The 20,327-nt window shown below is 39.9% G+C and overlaps 2 protein-coding genes across 6 annotated transcripts in view; one reads left to right on the top strand and one right to left on the bottom strand.

Annotated features, from left to right (window-relative positions):
- The window catches only part of LOC129758486 (uncharacterized), a 250,910-nt gene extending 243,435 nt beyond the window's left edge, over window positions 1-7,475 (top strand). For all 5 annotated transcript variants that reach the window (XM_055755989.1, XM_055755990.1, XM_055755988.1 and 2 more), the window contains 3 exons: window positions 5,552-5,766; window positions 5,834-6,145; window positions 6,204-7,475. In XM_055755989.1, coding sequence (XP_055611964.1) covers window positions 5,552-5,766; window positions 5,834-6,145; window positions 6,204-6,461 — 785 coding nt within the window. In that variant the 3' untranslated portion in view covers window positions 6,462-7,475. The remainder of the gene's footprint in view (window positions 1-5,551; window positions 5,767-5,833; window positions 6,146-6,203) is intronic.
- Window positions 7,476-15,403: 7,928 nt separating this feature from the next.
- Window positions 15,404-19,150, bottom strand: LOC129753200 (uncharacterized protein K02A2.6-like). The gene has a single exon (XM_055748998.1). The coding sequence runs from the start codon at window positions 19,148-19,150 to the stop codon at window positions 15,404-15,406; it is 3,747 nt and encodes a 1,248-aa protein (XP_055604973.1).
- Window positions 19,151-20,327: the final 1,177 nt, after the last annotated feature.

The raw sequence follows: 20,327 nt of genomic DNA on the forward strand, positions 1-20,327 counted from the left end.
AACGCTCATAAATCTTCCATTAAACATACTGTTTTAGTTATTTAGAAAGAGTTAGGAATGCTTTGTTTAAACTATAATAAAACACAAACTTAGAAGTTTGCTCCAAGCTTTCTTTTGCATGTTCTATAATAGCACTCAGTGCCTGATTATTAAACCGCCATCAAACTTAGTGACAGTTCTCGATCAAGATGTCAAATCAGGACACGCTCAGATTAGATAGCATATATTTGAATTAGAATTCCCATTTTTACACATTTTTGATAAGTTCTGTGTTAAAATAATAAAAAATTATAAAAATCTATGAAAACTTCGAATTACCAAAAGTGGAATGATTAACTTTACAATATGAGTATTGAGTGAAAGAGTTCAAATAGGAGGAACAAAATTTGTTGCTTGACGCCATCATTAGTACAAGATGGCGGCTTCCGCTTTTATTTTCAAAGTTGTAAATAACTGAAAATATCATGAAACCTTATTAAAATTGTTATTAGGTGAAAGTAATAAACAAGTAGAAGTCGAATTTCGTTGTCCGTCGCCATCTTAAATTCCAAGATGGCGGCTACCACTCAACATGAAAATACTGTAAATGACTGAAAATCGCCTCAAACCCTTACAATATGGGTATTAGTTGAAAGAAATGAACCAGTAAAAGTCGAAGTTCATTATTTGACACCATCCGAATTTAAGATGGTGGTTTCCACTGAACTTTAAAATGTTGTATATGACTTATAATCGTATGAAACCTCAACAACATTGGTATTGGGTAAAAGGGCTAAATGAGTAGTAGTCGATTTTCTCTTTCCGCTTTACTCTGAAATGCTGTAAGTGACCCAAAATCGCACAAAGCAACCACAATACAGACCCCGAGCGTTTTTCTCAACATTCGATTTTGGAAACATCTGATTTTGGCACATGTCCCTAAATCAAACAAATAACAGAAACAACATAACCTTATAGTTTTCGCTTTAATAGGACCAATACAATTTAGACATATTAGCATGATAGACAATGACATAAATAGCAAATGGCAAAAAACAAAAACTATCGACAAAACAAAAAAAGTGCTAAATGCATCAAAAACATGATAAAAAATGTAGTACAAAGAAAAAACAAAGTTGAGGAAAGAATCGTTCGATTTGAACAACATAAAATGTTCGAGCGGGTTGCCAAAAACAATCAGGGTCTGGTTCTTCTAGTTTATCCCGTTCAACGAATACCAATATTGTAAAGCTTTCGTGCGGTTTTTAGTCATTTGCAGAATTTTAAAGCTCAGTGGAAGCCGCCATCTTGGGGCACGCGTTTTTTCTTCGTTCGTGAAAACTTTGTCAATTTTCTATTTTAAAAGTGAAACTTTCGGAAAGTTTTGAAAAAGTAAACAGATAACGGATAGCTGTGATTTTTTTTTCAAGCCCATTCATAAGAGCCTGGAACGAGATTAAAAGTCCTGTCATATTTCCGGAGGATTCTTTTGCCAAAAGAATTATGTGCTTTGGCATGTGCTGTGTGTTGTAAAACTTCTGAATCCCTGGTTTGTAGATGTTTTTAAAAGTTGAAGCTACAATTCGTATCAAGTAGGAGTGATCGTGAGCTCCCAGGAGAGTGGTCGATATTTTTCCCAACACCCTTGTTCTGCTGAACCGTTGAACGGGCGCGTCCGAAATCGGTTGGCAAAGTGCTATGAAATTGGATATTGGTGAATTGGAAAAAGTGAAATTGAAGTATTTCGGTTGGTGAAGGTGCGTGATATTTCAAATTAGGAAAAAAAACCAGCAGTTCGAACTACAGTGGCAATGTTGTGGAAGTGAGAGGGAAGGGAAATAGTTGAGAATGGATAACAGTGGCTGTAAAATCTGGAAGCTAGAGGAATGCGCAGAAATGGAAAAGGAGTGCTTCGATCAAATTTTCTTAGATTTGTCGGGAAAAGGTTACGGAAACGGCTGGAAAGCTAAGTATTTTCTTTCTATTTAATTTAATTCATTGGAGTTTTAAGTTTGACCTTCTTCATTGTGGGATTGGAGCTGTGTTAATTTTTTCATACTGTACCATTCAAAGAGATTGGTATCCTAGTGAGAAAAAGGTTTTATTAATGACACTTTACCATCCTAGTGAGAAGGATAGAGCTTTGAATATGAATGCCTTCTCGGCTCAGAAAAAATAAATGCAGTTGATAAATCATCTAAGCCCTAAATGTTCGGAAAGAGTTAAATAATGAACAATTTTATTATAAGATTGTACTTTTCTAAATAGCGAAGCTCCGTATAGAAATACCGAAAAAAAAAACAGTAGAATTTCTGTTTTTTTTCGGTATTTTCGACTTTTTACAGGTTATTAGAAAAGAAACATAGAACACCATACAACGAAAAATCGAAATCAACATCTTTATCTTCCACTCAAATAAATAAATATGAATAAATCATAGAAAAGCTAAAATATTTTTTTAGAAAAGCTGAAATATTTTTTTTGAAGGGGAGGGGGGGGGATGCTTACACTAATTATATTTTTTGTTCTTTCAATGTTTCTTTTCAAGAGCGAGCAAAGGCGCTATATCCAAGGTCAAAGACCAGAAATGATTGTGCATCGAAATCCGAAACTCTAAATTCTTATTAACATTGAAGTTAAAGCAATACTGTAATTTTTTTAGTAATGAAAATAAGGAAATTTGTAAAATTATTAACTATACTATGGGGTTTTGGATTTCGGTACAGAAAAACATCATTTCCATCCACAGAAGGACGAAGTCACACGGACCACCATCAAGGAGCACAGAAATTTAGCATATGTGCTCCCAACGTTAAAATCTCACTTATAGTCATGGAAACGTATGGTACTGTTGTCCACGTTTCTTCCTCCCTTTGTTCCAGTTGTCTCTGCGTCCAATACTGCACAGTGGGCCCGGCCAAGTTAAGATGAGTAGTAAATGTACTTTTACTACTCACCGGGATGCTGACAAGATCTGGCTGTGCACGTATCATAAGCATAAGCATCATAAGCATAAGCAGTGGAAGCCGCCATCTTGGATTTCAAGATGTCGTTTGATAGAAAACTTCGACTTCTACTCGTTTGGTCCTTTCACACAATGCCTATATTGTGGGAGTTTCATGCGATTTTAAGTGTTTAACAGCATTTTAAAGTTCAGTGAAAGCCGCCATCTTGGATTTCGAGATGCACCTGATAGCAAAATTTGACTTCTTCTAGGTTAGCCCTTTTAGCCAATACCCATATTGTGGGCGTTTCATGCGGTTTTTTAGTTATTTACAGCATTTTAAGGTTCAGCGAAAGTCGCCATCTCGGATTTCAAGAGGATCTGATAGAGAAATTCCACTTAAACTGATTAAGCCATTTTATCCAATGACCATATTGTGGGAATTTCTAGTGACTTTCAATGATTTCAATCATTTTATAGTTCAGTGGAAGCCGCAATCTTGGATTTCAAGATGACGCCTAATTGCGAAATTTGTATTCTACTCGTTGATCCTTTTCAACTTATACCCATTTTGTGGAAGTTTCATGTGATTTTCAGTGATTAACAGCATTTTAAAGTTCAGTGGAAGCTGCCATCTTGGATTTCAAGTTGACGTCCGATAGCGAAATTCGACTTCTTGTAGTTTAGCCCTTTCACCAAATACCAATATTGTGGGCCTTCCATGCGATTCTCAGTGACTAACAGCATTTCAAAGTTCAGCGGAAGACGCCATCTTGGATTTCAAGATGGCGTCGAAAAGAAAAAAATCGGCTTCTTCTAGTTTAGCTTTTTCAACCAATACCCACATAGTGGTTGTTTAATGCGACTTTTGGTCATTTACAGCATTAAAAGTTCAGCGGATGCCGCCATCTTGGATTTCAAGATGGCGTCTGATAGCGAAATTCGACTTCTAATCGTTTAGCCCTTTCACCCAATACCAATATTGATGGGATTTCATGCGATTTTAAGTCATTTACAACATTTGAACGATCAGCGAAAGCCGCCATCTTGGATTTCAAGATGGCGTCAGACAACGAAATTTGACTTCAACTCATGATTTATTCCACGGGTGATTAACAACCAATCCGTTTTTATTTAAAATGTATGTCCTCATTGACTGTTCTAAGGATTAACAACTCATGAAATGAGGAACTCATCCTTAGCGTGTAATTGGTTGGCTTGCGAGAGAAACGTCAAATCGTAGCTTTTTTTGGGGTCATCATTAAACCATAATAAAACTATGAATTGACTCACGCCATGTTGGTTGCAAAATCGAAGGGCACAAAATGCCGCCATGTTGATGGATTCACAATGCAAGCATTGGAAAATATTTTTTCAAGCCTATTTTCCATCAATTCCATCATGATTGATCATCAGATTTGACGAGGCGCATTTATTTTAAGATACTATTTCATATACATTTTACCTCAAATCTTGACTGGCAGTAGAAAAGACGCTCATTATATGGTTAAAACATTGGTATTTTGGCAATTAATTTTACCAGATCATAAATATCTCAATAATGCAATCATCATTCATCAACCATTATGGTTGCTGGAAAAAAAAATAAAACTCCGAGAACTCACAGAATCGAAAAAAACGAAAATTCCTAATAATAGCTTTTAAAAAGCTTTGGTGACCAACATTGATGACCAACAATGATATGTCATGATGACGTTTCTAGGGTAGGGCCAAATAGCCTAATTTTGGCTTTATTAGAGTCCAGGTGATGTTATAGAATGCGCTTTAGCTTTTTATGAAGATTAATGCTATAGTCCAAACGAAATTTTGCTGACCATAATAAAGCTTAAATTGTTACTTGGGCTGTACCCTCCAGTTTGCTACTCTGGATCCATGTGTGCAATTGGACGCATTGTATCTTGTACAGTGTATAAAAACTTCTCCTCTTGGGGACTCGAAGCCAGACATCTCCTCTGACGACTTGAAGCCCGACTTCTTATCACCCGAATTCGAAGTTCGTCACCTAACTGCGATTTCTGATTTGAGACGAATTTTGTTGTCTGTTGTTTTTAATGTTGTTGGGAACATGAGACCGTCTCACGACCAACTGTCTCCTAGTATGGAATATCCTTTATCCTGGACTCCCGCCTGCCACACACACTCGAGGGAATTAACGCAATGACTCGAGTGATTCCCGACGAATACTTCATCCTACATCGACTCAAGTGGCTAACCCGGCGTCGAGAGCCATCTTACCTGTGGGTATTCACAACAACCTCCCCTGCAAAGAAGGTCTAGTGTTATCCCCGCAACTTCGATCACCGAGAAAGCAGTACTCAGATACTTCCACGAAGGTGGAGTATTTGAGTACTACTTACAAACGAGGCGTTCTCTTGTCATCCACTACGCAGAAGACGATGCCTTCCTTATCTGTGTAGCTTCAGACCGTGGAATCGGACTCGCTCTACACGACAGTTCAGCCCTACGCAATCGCAGTTCAACATCAATCGCATTCCTTATCCACATTATAAACCATCTAGCAGACTCGTGTTAAACGTTTTTGAAACAATCTCTTCAATATGAGTCGGAGATTGTTTTTGCTGAAATTAATACCAATTTATTTTACAGTTTCTCCCCGGTGGGCCCTCGCCAGCTACTCCTGCATCATGGGCAAGACGGAGTTCATCGACAACCGGAACGTGGCCGACCTGAACTGGATGCTGTACGCAGGAACCTCTCTGTTCAACTCTTCCCAGGTTGATGACGCGGCCAGCAGCAGCAACCAACACCGGAACAACTCCTACCAGGTCATAGAGATCCTCAAGATTGTACCCTACCCTCAGGTAATGCTTCTGTTGTCAGTTTCCATGGCTGGATGGATTTTTAAATATTGTGTTTCATTTTGAACAGGCCAAGTACAAACAGTTCCTCTATACCGGTGACGTTGTGCTGCTAGAGCTAGTCAAACCGTTGGAGTTCAACCAGATGATCGGTAGCGCTTGTATGGTGGAACACTCGAAGGTCGGAGTGGACGAGCTTTGTCTGACTGCCGGCTGGGGTGTTGATCCACAGGACATGAGTACCAATGAGCAATACCTGAAGTATCTTCCGGTGCCGACGATGCCGACTGAGCAGTGCAACTCTAGTGCCCACTACAATGGGCTGCTCGCTGAGGAAACGATCTGTGCGGGCTACCTCAGCAGCAACAAAACTACTTGTTATGTAAGTCTATAAACCTTCTTAAGTCGATCTTTTATTAAAGTACTCTTTCATTTCACAGAACGACGAAGGTGCCCCGCTGATGTGCCACACCGAGCAAAGCGGCCAGTGGCGTCTGGAGGGCATTCTCAGTTACCACGGAAACTGTGGTAAGCGACCACATCCGGCCATATACAATTCGATTACCTCAAGCATTTCCAACTGGATCCGGAACACGGTCGGCAATGGGCTGATGTTCGAGAAGAGTGCCGCACCCACCGGAAGTTCCGAACTTTCGTCCACCGAATCCAGCCCAGTCATGACGACGCGACAACAATGATCAGTGACGGTGACCTCGAATACAGCAACACCCTCAAACCAGCCACGTGTAAATAGCGAAAGTGTATTATAAGCAAGACGACGGAGAAGCGACTACGTTAGTTAAGTAGCAACTATTTGAAGAAAAGGTAGGAGTTGGAAGAACGTCAAAATCTGTATTTATAGCTAGCGACTAGAAGCAAGAAATGAGAGTTTAATTCTGCGTTTTCGGTATAAGCATATCTGAATAATTAGAACAAGAAGAAGGAAACCTAGTCACAAAAGTCGATTATTTTGTGCCAATACTTAAAATGGGAGTTGAAACAATCTTATTTTCATGAAATGAAACTAAAAATTATAAAAAAAAACTTGTTTTCGAAATAAAAAGAAACATGAATAATCATACCAAAAATACCAATTTGGAATTATTTGCCGTTACCAGAAACAAAAGCAATTGAAAATCTTCTCAATGATGAAAAAATTCTATCAGTTGTCCCTAGGCGGACACTAAAATATTTTTTTTATATGAACATGTTTTTAATCCAATGAGTATGGAGCGTTCGAGTGTAAATAAGACTTTTATATAAAACAAAAATCTAATCACAGTTGTACTAGTAAAAATAAGTTTGTAGTTTGAAAAAAAAAAAAATTAAAAGAGGAACCTTAACACAAGCGATGTTTTGAATTACATATATTGGTGTATACCTAAGGTAGTGTATTTAGTGCAACGCAAAATAGAACACTTTTTGAATTGTGCATTGCTGAGAACGGCAGCTACCCGTTTTGTTTCCAGTTAATCGTATAATTAGGGCCGAGTAGGATTATATTGAAATAGCATACTTCTACCGTGTGAGTGGTTCTCATCGAAAATACTCAAAATGGAACAATTGGTAACTGGATCCAAAATTTTCTGAATAGCCAGAAGATGAGTGCCTTTTTCTTATGGGAGCTAATATGTAAGTAATTCGTACCGAAACGGAACTGCGCACAAATTCGACGTCAACAATAAACTAATGAAACTATCGTTTTTATCATAGATTCGTTTATGTTATTGATTAGAATTTCTCGAAAAAATTCCCTTTCAAAACCCTATTCTAGCACATCGATATTCAGGCTTAGGTTATTTATTGCCTTTCATTCAACGGAAGAATAAAATTGCGCCATTTTCTTGAAAGTCCATAATTGTAACCTTAAAACCTGATAAAATCTTTGTTTTTACCCAAAACATTCTATTGCGTGTAGAGTGTCCTACCCGGGATTTCCAGGGAATATTTAATCCCATGACTTCCTCTGGGGACAACGGGACGCAACGAACTAGGAACTACGGAGATCCCTGAGCCCTTCGAATCAGTCACGCTGTTTCCTACCAGCTTCAACAGCCTGCGTTATCTGTCAAGTATTATATCACCGACAGTCCTACTCCGCCTGATGGAATTTGCCTTTCCAGTGATCGTCGTTCCTGTTCTGCTTCTTAATTGGCCGACTCGATTTTTTTACAAGATGAAAATTTGACTTCAAACATTAGAGCTGGGTGTTTGCAGCCGTGAGTGGGTTCGTCCCACTAAAACCACCTTGGGCTTCGTGTGCCAGATATGCTTCTTGGTTTCACCCTATGATGCTACATCAAGGGGTAGACTGTGCTCATGCACTTATACATCTCACCCTTTTCCTTTTCCTCTTACTCAATTTTTGTTTTTTTCCATATCATCTTTCTCCTTTTTCCTTTTTCTCCTTTTTCCTCTATCTCCTTTTCCTCTATCGCCAACTTCAGACTGGTACGGAAGACCCCGAGAAGTGTGCCGGTTAGGTAACGCTTTCATAGTAACTTTGCTGTCACAGTATCCACTACCCCGGAGACCTCGAGAAGTGTGTCGGTTAGGTAACGCTTTCAAAGTAACTCGCGCCCGTCACAGCATCCACTTCCGCTGGATTTCTAACCATCAAGGCATACCCAATTGAGAAACTACCAAGCTAGAATCCCGTCACGATCACCCCGAATGGTATCTTCGCTTCCTTTTGCTACAGGAAAGATCGTAGCTGAGTACGTAAGACCTTTTAAGTCCCACCACACGTATGAGTCCAGGTTGGGGTTATACCACGCTCTACACAGCAAATTTTTTTTGCTGGAAACCAGCAAAATTTTGCTGGTTTTTGTCCCGCTGACTTTCCAGCAAAATTTCCAGCAATTTAAATTGCTGGAAAAAACAGCAAACGTGAATGCTGGTTTCCAGTAATTCAAATTGCTGGAAAATTAGCAATCCAAATAGCTGGAAACCAGCTATTTCTTTCAACACAACCGGCAGTATTTGAATCAAATTCATATTTTAATTCAAAATTTAATTTTAATTTCGGCTGTGCATGTAAAAACAATAATTTTCTCCTATTTTCAATAAGGGATTTATTTATTTTCAAAATAATATTTTTTTTACATCTTTCTAACACCGGCTCTGAGGTGGCAGCTTTGTGCCAAAGTGTTGATCATCCGCCACCTGTAAAAATAGTTTTGATTAGTATCTTTTATGGAATTGCTGCCTGCACAATAAAAACTTACCCTTGCCTTGATGCCTGGTTGCTAGAATATAGAGGAAAATAAAAAATGAATGTATTAATCTAACCAAAATTCGTGAAATACAGTCTCACCTTGCTTCAGCGTACGAAAACAACAGACTCCAATTTGACAACTCGATTGCTGATTTTCCAGCAAACTAGATCAATTGCTGGAAAGTCCAGCAATTTGAAAATCGATTGCTGATTTTTCAGCAAAAAAGAAAGGAAAACAACCGAATGCTGAAAAATCTAGCAATTGGAAAACCGTTTGCTGGTTTCCAGCAAAATTTTGGATTGCTGAACGGTTCCAGCAATTTTTTTTGCTGGAAATCGAGGCAAAAATTTAATGTGTAAGATCGCGTTGCTTTTGAGTTGTAGTGTCATACGAGGACCAAGACCTTCCATTAGCTTGTCAAATTTGGTTGACTATCTCGCTCTCTCCGTTCATCATCTTTCCTGGTTCCAATAAGATCGCGCATGATTTGCGAGATTTCATCGACTATAGCACGCCACGACTGTTCGTCGCGACACATTTCACTCACAATATTTCCTGCGTTTCCAAATTTTGAAGTTGTTGACGCCTTGAAATAAACCTGGTGCAGACAATGATAGCATGTTCTGCCGATTCCTCCGTATCTACGGGCAATAAGGCGAGCCGATAAGCTTAAACCGATGAAGGTTTTGCTTAAAGCACCCATGACCTAAAAGGAACTGCGTCAGGTAGAAGTAGACCTCTCCATACTTCCGATTTACCCAGTCTGAAAGTCGCGAGATTAACCTATGCGTCCATCTTTCGTTGTTCGATGCGTCACATTGCTCCTGCCATTTGAGCATAGACGCTACTCGTTGAATTTTACCCACTCCTCTAACAGCTCTTGCTTCATAACACACTATATCCTCCTCCAGAGTTATGTCGATGGAAGTCATGCCTGCGAGGACAAAAGCTGCATCTGCTGATATGGTCCTGTATGCACAGGAAACTCGCTTGGCTATCAACCGATGTGTGCTCCGTAATTTGGATCTGTTGCGCTCTACCTCTATCGCGGAGCTCCAGGCCGCACCTCCGTATCATAGTTTCGACAGTGCTACGCTCGCAAGGAGACTTCTCTAGCTAGTCTTTGGACCATGGCAGTTCGGCATAATCCAGGCCAATGACTCTATGACTTTCGATGCACTTTCTCAACAGTATTTGACATGCGCATCAAAACTTGAGAGATTGTCGACCATTACTCCAAGCTATTCCAGATGCTGTTTCGAAGTAATATCCGTGTGCGACACAACTCTTTTATTGGTCACGAGTAGAACTTCGGTTTTATGGTGAGCTATCTGAAGCTCAACTCCCTCCATCCAGATGCCAACACTTTCTACGGACACCGTTGCAAGGTCTTCTACCTCCTCGATTGTTTCGCCGGTGATCATGAGCACGATATTGTCAGCAAATTCGACTATCTGCACGCCTGCTGGTAGTTTCAGCGTTAACACCTCACCACCTGGCCGACACGATTAACATTTACTATAAGAATGTATACTGTACTGCTAACACTTCGTGTTCCTGCTACGACATTATCGCCTTTACTGGAACATGGCTTAATGATCGCTTTCTATCTAGCCAGGTTATCGGCTCTGATTACGCAGTGTTTCGTTGCGATCGAACTCTACTCAACAGCAAAAAGTCAACCGGAGGCAGTGTGTTACTTGCTGTTAAATCTGAACTCCCCTGCTTATTGAAGCTGATTCTTGGGATAATCTGGAATTTCTTTGGACTCGCATCGATCTTGGTGATCGGAAGTTTTTTAAAAGGAACACATCGCTAAAGCTCGTTACTCCTTGATCGAAAAACACCTTTTGAAAGTAGGTACCGGCCAAAAACATGAAAATTTTGATCGGCCAAATCTCAGCCATCTTATTACATATTGGAATTCTTTTGATCTCATTAAAGAGATCGTGAGCAAAATCTTATTTGTAAGTATTTGACAAAATGTTAATATTGAGTTTGTATGACATAAATTTAGCTTAAAATTAGGACATTTTCCAAAAACCGAACTTAAAATTCAAACCCGTTCTTCTCAGGGTAGGGTGCACCAAATTTCAAAATTCGTGTTGAATTCGAATCCTTGTCTCATATTATTAAAATTCATTTGTTTAATATTGTGTGAAAAATTTGGAATGTACTTAAATATATAAAATAGCTATATATTAGCTATATATATATATATCGTACAAAACAGTCGGACTGTTTGGAAAAAATCATCAGAAAATGATAAAAATTTTGCTGAAGTTCTAAAAAAGTTAGTCTATAAAAATATTTCTACTAAATATCCATAACATTAGTTAAACTCATAAGCTTCCAAATCAGCTTACCATATAAACAATACATTGTTTGCTAACAGAGATACGCGTGAAATAATTATGCATGTTTTAGAGGACTGATCCCAAACTTTTGACCGTTACACCATGATACGGGGTAATCCCAATCTTTTGGGCGGTGACTTAAGTAGCTATTTGATATACTTTAAGTACATTGCAAATTTTTCGCATAATATTAAACAAATGTATTTTAATAAGTATGAGACAAGGATTCGAGTGCACCTCAAATTTTGAAATTTGGTCCACCCCACCCTGAGATGATCGGGTTTGAATTTTAAGTTCGGTTTTTGAATAATGTCCCAACTTTATACATACAGTGAGCGAAAAAAGAATAGCACCAATATGTGTTTTGCTTGTTAAAATAAGAATGATTGAACATTACACAAATTTTCTTCCACAGTTTGTTCTGAATTGCTTAACGGATAAATCAAGTATAAGTTTACTTTTTTTGAACGTAGCAATTGGCGTTGAGGATCAAAAATGTGAAAAAGCGGTGCGAAATAAGAATAGCACCACTTGAGTTTTTCAACAAAAACAAGATTATTTTTAAAAATTTACTGTGTAAAAGTAAATAATAATGCTTCTACGAATTATTAGAATAGATAACTGAATTTTAAGGAGTTTTCCAGAATTCCAAAGGTTTTCAAAGGTAACAAAAAGAGGTTTTAAAAGATGCTTCTCTAGCGTTAAGGAATTTGATATTTGAGCTTTAAAACTTTCTCAAACTGCTTGATTTCTTCATAAAAATTCATAAGTATGATGTAAAATGATGAAACATACATTTTAGGCTGAGTTTGAATCCAAAAAGCAGGTTGGAATTCAAAAATACTAATGTTTTTTAATAGTCAAACACTATTTCTCTTGTTTTAAGTCATAGATGGCGCACTATCTTGCCATTTAACCAAATTCATGCTCATTTTCGAATATCCGGGATTAATTAGGGAGTGCTGGATGATTTTGGTCAAGAAATAAACACACGTACCGTGTGAACGCTTTGAAAATTCTAAGATCACTAAATCAAAAAAAAAAAAAAATAGAATTGCATCAAGGTCACTAAAAGTGAATTTTTTGGACCGATTATCAGAATAAAGTTATACTTTGCGAAGGAGCTTGATGGACCAGATGGCTAGCAGTATTATTGGCATGATTTGCAATTGAATCAGAAGTTGAGGTGAGCAGGAATTTTGGCGCATGTACATTTTTGTGCTAGTGATTCTTTTGCAAATCCGGAAAAGCTTCTGCAGCGTGATCTTCCACAAAACTGTGATGGGAAAATACCTTAAAATGATGAATATGGGCCTAAATAAGAGAAGAAAATCAATATTGAGACAAAATTTGGGTTTACCTGCAAGATAGTGCTGCCATCTACGACTTGAAACTGAAAAAAGTGTGGTTTACTGAAAAAAATCTAAGTTTTTGATTTCCAACCTTTTTTTATTCTGGTTCATAATTAATCCCGAATGTTTCTTTCATAATTTCACGTCATTTTAATGAAGAAAATAAGTAGTTTGGTTAAGAATTGCAGCTCAAATATCAAATTCTTAACGCTAGAGGAGCAGCTTTTAAATCCCCCTTTTAAAACCTTTGGAATACTGGATAACTCCTTAAAATTCAGTTATCTATTCAAATAATTTGTAGAAGCATTATTATTTACTTTTACACAGTAAATTTTTAAAAATAATCTTGTTTTTGTAGGAAACCACAAGTGGTGCTATTCTTATTTCGTACCCCTTTTTCACATTTTTGGTCCTCGATGTCTGAGTTTATTTTGTATTGTATAAGTTAATGCTTTCCCTCAACATTTTTACCTTAATTTAAAAGTGGTGCCCCACGTTGTTCTATCCGAGTAGTTATTAGTTTGAATTCGTACACCGGGAGGGTCGCTCGGGAAATCGATCTCCTCGCTTTTGCTTCAATCACCTCTGGGGGAATTTGAATTGTGAGTTCCTCCGGTGATGAGAAGCGTGAGAAATTGAGACGGATAGAACGACGGTGAGCACCAACTATCTTCTGACCGAGTATGAAGAATGAGTAGTTCTTATGCATTTTCCTTCTCCTTGATCGTTCCGCATCCTCTTTCGGATCCTATTGATCGACCCGCTCTGAGGACGGGTCTCTAGCCGGGCACACAACCGACGAGTAATCCTCGAGAGAGGTGGCGCATCAGTTACTCGTTTGATTAGAAACGGAAGCGTATCAGGGGACAGTTGTTTCACTCTACAGGCGTATCTCACCCACGCTGACATTGGCGCCCAACGTGGGGCCTGGTAGATGTAACGGGTGGCTCTGATGTCGAAGCTAGCGGTTATAAATCGCTAGATCTGCGTTGGCGGTTCGACTATATATAAAAAGCCGGCGAACGGCTGTTCGACAAGACATTAGCACAGAAATTTGACGCACAGAACAATCAATGTTTTTATGTTACCTTTTTTGTAACGATGTAATCCGCACACATACACTAATAACCGCACAACAATATCTAGCAATCTTATACTAATTAGGGATAAAGGAAACATATTAACATTTAATTACCAAGCATTAAAAGTGACTTCACGTGTTCTCTTACGTTTAATAATTACTACCGACGCGGACAAAAAGGCAAACACTCGCTATTGCTTCGCTCACGGTTGGGTTCAAAGTGAAGTTGTAACTTCCTGAAATCCTCAGGCAGGCGCGAGGGATTCCCAAAAACCGAGTGGAAGTTCATTGACCTATATCATAGGTCAGTGGCTTTTCGATCGTCGGATTGCATCAACTAGCCCCGGATATGCGTCCCTTTCATTCTTACGACATTCGCCTAAACCTGTCTCGCCCCGGTCCTTTTTCGGTTCCCTGCTAGTTCGGGTCAACTCGGGAGGTCTCCACGAGAGAGTGACTAGTCGTAAGCGTATCAGAGTGACAGCATTTCTCCATTGAAGTCTATTTTTGGATATTGCATGCAAGTCTACCATAATGCGTCTATCTACACGGAGTTTATTTACGTGACAATTGAATAAGGCGAAATACAAATAAATAAATCTAATTTTAATATTAACAAAAGTTAGATTTAACATAAAGAAAAATAGTACGATATTGAATTGAAAATAAATAATCTATAATAATAAATAACAAAACAAATAAATTAACAAAAAGATTAACTACTAATTAATTATATTATTTAGGACAATGTGACATGTTACAAACGCCAATTGTTACGTCCAAAAAAAGTAAACTTATACTTGATTTATCCGTTCAGCAATTCAGAACAAACTGTGGAAGACAATTTTCGTAATGTTCAATCATTCATATTTTAACAAGCAAAACACATAGTGGTGCTATTCTTGTTTCGCTCACTGTACAAAGAACGTTTGGCTCACGATCCCTTGAATGAGATCGAAAGAATTGCTATTATGTAATTAGATGGTTAAAATATAGCAGATCAAAATTTTCATGTTTTTGGGGAGGTGATCCCAAACTATCGGCAAAAATTTTACAAAATAGAAATTGTGAAAAAAGTTAACATGCGCAGAGAAAAACATTTGAGTTCAATAAATTCCAATAACGATTCATCGTTGAACGCTGAGAAGACAGTAATTTCTTTAAAATATATTTATCTCACTGTTAGTATCGCTGTTGATCAACTCCAGAACCATTGCTTGGAACAAAAATAGGGTTTTCTCAGAAAACGGTTTAAACTTTTTACGAACTATGGAAATGAAAATTCTGTTTGTAAATTATTTTAGAATGGTCCAGAATCACCATTTCAACTTCGGCTGGTATTATCCGCCTTGCATAAAAATCGGTGTTGAATTTTTGTTTCCTTCATGCACATTGTGGTGTACCAAATGAAAACACGAGCGTTGTTTACTACAACTAGTGACTGCTTTATTTGAACGATGAGAATAGACTGACCAATTGGGAAACGGGATGCTTTATTTATACTCTCTTATACTGGTGCCGCTCTCTCTCGATTATGCCATTTTACTCTTCGTCGCCTCGGTCGGTCTCGCTGGTTGCTATGTTATAAGACAATACACTGCAACTACTCCCTCTCCTAGTTCCGAGGCGGTTTCACCACTCGATTGTATCTCGTAACATAGGTACCATCCGGTTGATGACGACCAATGCTGACGGAACCGGAAGGGCTTCAGATGATGGTTCTTCTTCCGGTAGGCTCTCCATTGGATCTTCGTAGATTGAGTCATCAATCGGCTCAGGACCAGGGGTGGCTCCGTCAGCTTCATTACCATCAAAATCGTCGTAGGGGTACTTCATTATTTGGTGGCTGCGACGTTTGACAGTTCCCATCTCTTGAGTGTGGCATTCGTAGAGCACAGAGCCTAGCCTAGCCACGATGCGACCACGAATCCAGGACTTCTTGTTGGGTTGGCGGTAGTCCCGGACGTAGACCGTTTCGTTGATGTTGAAGCTGACATCCTTCTTGGTACGGTTTTGGTATTCGACAGTTTCTTTCTGCCGGATTGCAGACCTGGACTTCAAGTTGTCGAATCTGATGCGCATTTCCCTTCCAAACATTCGCTTGAAAGGACTTTCCCCAGTCGACGTATGTGTTGTGGCTCGGTACATCTCCAGGAAAGAATGTAGTTGGACACTTATCGGCTTCTTTGCAAACGAGGGGTCACTCGCCAGCTTCTTCAGTGCCGCCTTGACCGTTTTGACCGCGTTCTCGGCTGCTCCATTCGAACACGGACTATACGATGCTGTCGTCAGGTGCTTGATGCCACGGGAAGAACAGAATGCATGGAATTCTTCCGATGTAAAGGCAGTGCCGTTATCTGACACCAAAGTGCTGATCAGACTGAATCGGGAAATATATTCGACCAACTTTTCCGATGTCTCCTTGGAAGTTAACGTTCTAACGGGGTAAACTTCCAACCACTTGCTGTAGCTATCCACCAGGACTAGAAAATCGGCGCCTTGGAATGAAAAGTGATCGACATGAACTCGATCATCAGGGGCAGATGTCAACCGCCACGGTGAAATTGGATCACTCCTCTCCGGCCGCAATTGGAGACAAAATTCGCATTTCTTGTCTAATGATGGCCACCAGAAATATGACCGTGCTAGGGACTTCATCTTGACGATCCCCATGTGTACGACATGGAGTTCACTCAGCAACGGTTTCCGAAGCTTCGCCGGGATGACGATGCGGAAACCCCAGAGAAGGACGCCTTCCTCCACGGTTAGTTCGTCTCGTCGCTGGAACAGCTTCTTGATTTCGCCGTCGTCAAGGTTTTGAGGCCAGCCCGATTTCAGATACTCCACGACTCGACTTATGACCTTGTCCCTTCGGCTTTCGATTATGATCTGCTTCCGCTCCACCAATGAGCGGGTTTCGACTTCGATGAAGTTGAGAAAACTGATGGCTTCTTCCTCGTCTACCTTCTCGTCTTGGTTACCTGTGCATGGAAATCGAGAAAGAAAATCTGCTACGACGTTGGATGTACCTTTGATGTGTTGGATCTCGAAATCGAAGTTGGACAGATAGACTGCCCATCTCTGCAAACGCCCTGCTGCGGTTTCCGGTATGACTTTTTCCGAAAACAGACCGGTCAGTGGTTTGTGATCTGTCATCAGGATGAAACGACGCCCAGAGAAATAGCTGCTGAATCTCTGGACACCGTAGTAAATCGCCAGCGCCTCCCGATCGATGACCGAATAGTTGGACTCGTGCTTCTTAAAAACTCGGGAAGTAAAAGAAACCGGTCGCTCCTTGCCGTCTGGGAAGACGTGTACGATCACTGCTCCAATGCCTTCCTTCGATGCATCACTATAGAGTTTAATCGGCAGATTACGGTCATAATGGGCCAGGACCGTGTCATCCGCCAATAGCTGTTTCGCCGCTTTGAACGCCTCCTGGCACTCCTTTGACCAACGGAACTTCACCTCTTTTTGCAGCAACCGGTACAAATGCTTCAGATGTTGTGCCAGACTGGGACAAAACTTGGCATAATAGTTGACCAGTCCCACAAAGGCACGAACCTCCTTGACGTCTTTTGGAACTCCCAACTGGATTATAGATTTCACTTTTTCAGGATCTTTATGTAGACCGTCGATATAATGTCCAAGATAACTCACACCACTTTTGAAAAACTCGCACTTGGTCTTATTAAGCACAAAACCTGTTTCTTTCAACTTACTAAGCACTTGTTCCAGGTTCTCTAAATGTTCTTTCACTGTTCGTCCAGTTACCAGCACGTCATCCAGGTAAATTATCGTTCCTCGACAACCCTGCAGGACTCGTTCTAGGGTAGCTTGAAACACTGCACACGCCGTTTTGGTCCCAAACGGCAATCGATTCACGTAGTACACACCACGTTGAGTACTCCACGCCAACAGATGCCTTGCTTCTTCATCCACTTCCAGTTGGTTGTAGGCATTCTTCAGGTCCAGCTTGGAAAAATGCTTACCACCTTGTAGCGCTGCGAAAATGTCGTCAATTATCGGGAAAGGGTGGTGGTCGTCTTTCAACCACGGGTTAACGGTCAGCCGATAATCTGCACACAAACGTATAGATGAATCCTTCTTCAAAACTGGGACGAGGGGGGTGCCCCATTCCGCTTCGGTTGATAGTACCTTGGAGATAATGCCGATGTTCTCCAATCGATCCAGTTCGTCTTCGACCTTCTCCTTGAAAGCCAACGGTACCCTGCGCGGCTTGAAAAACTTGGGGAAAGCTTCATCCTTCAATGGTAGGTGAACTTTGCCGTATCGATAACAGCCTAATTCACCCTCGAAAACTTCTTGGTACTTGGTTAGCAGCACATTCAACGGAGCTTTAAACTCTTTCATGCTCTCCGTCAAATGGCAAAAGTTGATCCTCAGTCCCCAACGCTGCATCGTCTGACGCCCCAGCAGTGGTTGCCGGTCACCCTCGAAGACGAAAATTTCCTCCCTGGACTTGTGGCCTTCGAATTTCATCTCCACCTCGAACCTTCCTGTTGCTTGGAAACAAGACCCGTTGTAACAGACGAACTGCTCCTTTCCGCCAGTCTCAAGATGCACTGATTTGAAAAATCGACTGTACAGCGCATTTGAGATGGCATTAACCGGACTCCCAGTGTCCAGTTCGAACTCGACCAAATGTCCGCCCACACGGACAGGAATAACCACGGGAGGGGGCGCGTCCAATTTATTCAACGCCAAATGGTGCACTTTCGGTTTCCGGTCTTCTTTCGTCGCATCTTTCCTATTCGGGCAAACTTTGGCTAGATGCCCCTTTTTGTCGCACACCTTACATACATAGGACTTGTACTGGCACTTTCGGAAATTATGGTCCCCCTTTCCGCACGCATAACAACGGAAATTGGGACTCGCCGGTTTCTTGAGCTTGTTTCCTTGGTCTGATTGGAACTTATTAACCTCCAAGGACTCCTGCTGGCGCAACGTTGACTCCTTTTTCATCGCCACCTTAACCAGGGCTTCCAAATTTGAGTCAGGATCCTCCTCGCACACTGGTTCATATACTGGGCCACGTTTCAGACCCACCACAAAAATGTTTTTGAGGAAGACCGGAAGGTCGTTCCCAAACTCGCAGTCAGCGGCCAACTTCTTGAGACGCGTCGACCACTCTATCACCGTTTCGCCGTCGTTGGGGTAAATCGTTGGCGCATCAACGAACAAAGTTCGTCGAACTGCTTTGTTTCCGGCTTGTCCGGAAAGCACAGGTTCCGAATCGTCTGTTAAACCTCCATCGACACCGCTGTGAGCAAAAATGCCGAGCGGCGCTCGTCTGCTTCCTCCTCGACTCCATAGGCCACGAAGAATCTCCTTAGCCGTTCCTCGTATAGGGACCATGAATCGCCAATATTAAACTCTGGAGGCTTGACGTTCATTTCGAAAATCCCTTTCGTCGCCAATTTGTGGTGTACCAAATGAAAACACGAGCGATGTTTACTACAACTAGTGACTGCTTTATTTGAACGATGAGGATAGACTGACCAATTGGGAAACGGGATGCTTTATTTATACTCTCTTATACTGGTGCCGCTCTCTCTCGATTATGCCATTTTACTCTTCGTCGCCTCGGTCGGTCTCGCTGGTTGCTATGTTATAAGACAATACACTGCACACATGAACTCGTATTATTTTTCCTTTTGAGATTTGTTTTCTTCAAAAAATTGTCTTTATTGAAAAATATCGTAAAGATATGCTTACTGTTATAAAATGTTATTAAGAGTGCAGTCCGTATTTATTGAATAAAGAAAATATTCCAGGAGTTTCCATCGAATCATGCATTATGTTCTTAAGAATTTTATCCTCATTTAGATAAAATGTATTGTCAGTTTTTGTAAGAAAATTTGCAGAAATTTGAAAAAGTGATGAAAGTGAAGAAAAACATTTAAAATCCTTTTATATTGCAATTTTTATCGGGTACGAATAATGCTAAGTTATTTTAAGTTTTCCAATCATTATTTAAATTAGCGTTGATTTATACACTCTGCACACAATTTTTAGAAAAAAAGGTAACTGGAGTTGACTGGAGTTTTTATTCCATCTAAGATTTGGAATTATAATTGGAACTTTTCCAACTGATTATGCCCAAATTACATATTTTTGATTCTGATGTACCGTAATCCGGGGTAAGATTGATCACTTTTTTTCAATAATTATATTTTTTTTCTGTTAAGGAGAATGTGACATGTTTCATATTTCAAAAAACCAGTACTGGACTCTCACGAACGTATGACTTGGTTGCAGAAATTTATAGACTTCTTTCAATTTTATTTAAAAATCGATTTGGTCTCTGTTTAGAATATAATGATTAGGAGTAACATCGATCAGTCTCTATTTTGACGGTTTTAATAAACTGTCTTGTTCATAAAGGATACAAAACACCTTCATAACAGTTTATTAATTGCTAAGACAGTTCGGAACTTACTCAAATGATATGAAATTAATCATGAAACTTAAAGATACTAAATTTGTAACTTTTGGTCCAGTGAATTCTGAAATATATAATGCTGAATTTCGA

This window comes from Uranotaenia lowii, chromosome 3 (assembly GCF_029784155.1).
Source record: "Uranotaenia lowii strain MFRU-FL chromosome 3, ASM2978415v1, whole genome shotgun sequence".
Lineage (NCBI taxonomy): Eukaryota > Metazoa > Arthropoda > Insecta > Diptera > Culicidae > Uranotaenia > Uranotaenia lowii.

What these genes read in the sequence shown, in the direction of transcription:
- LOC129753200 (XM_055748998.1), bottom strand. Translation starts at nt 19,150, where the DNA reads ATGGTCCCTATACGAGGAACGGCTAAGGAGATTCTTCGTGGCCTATGG.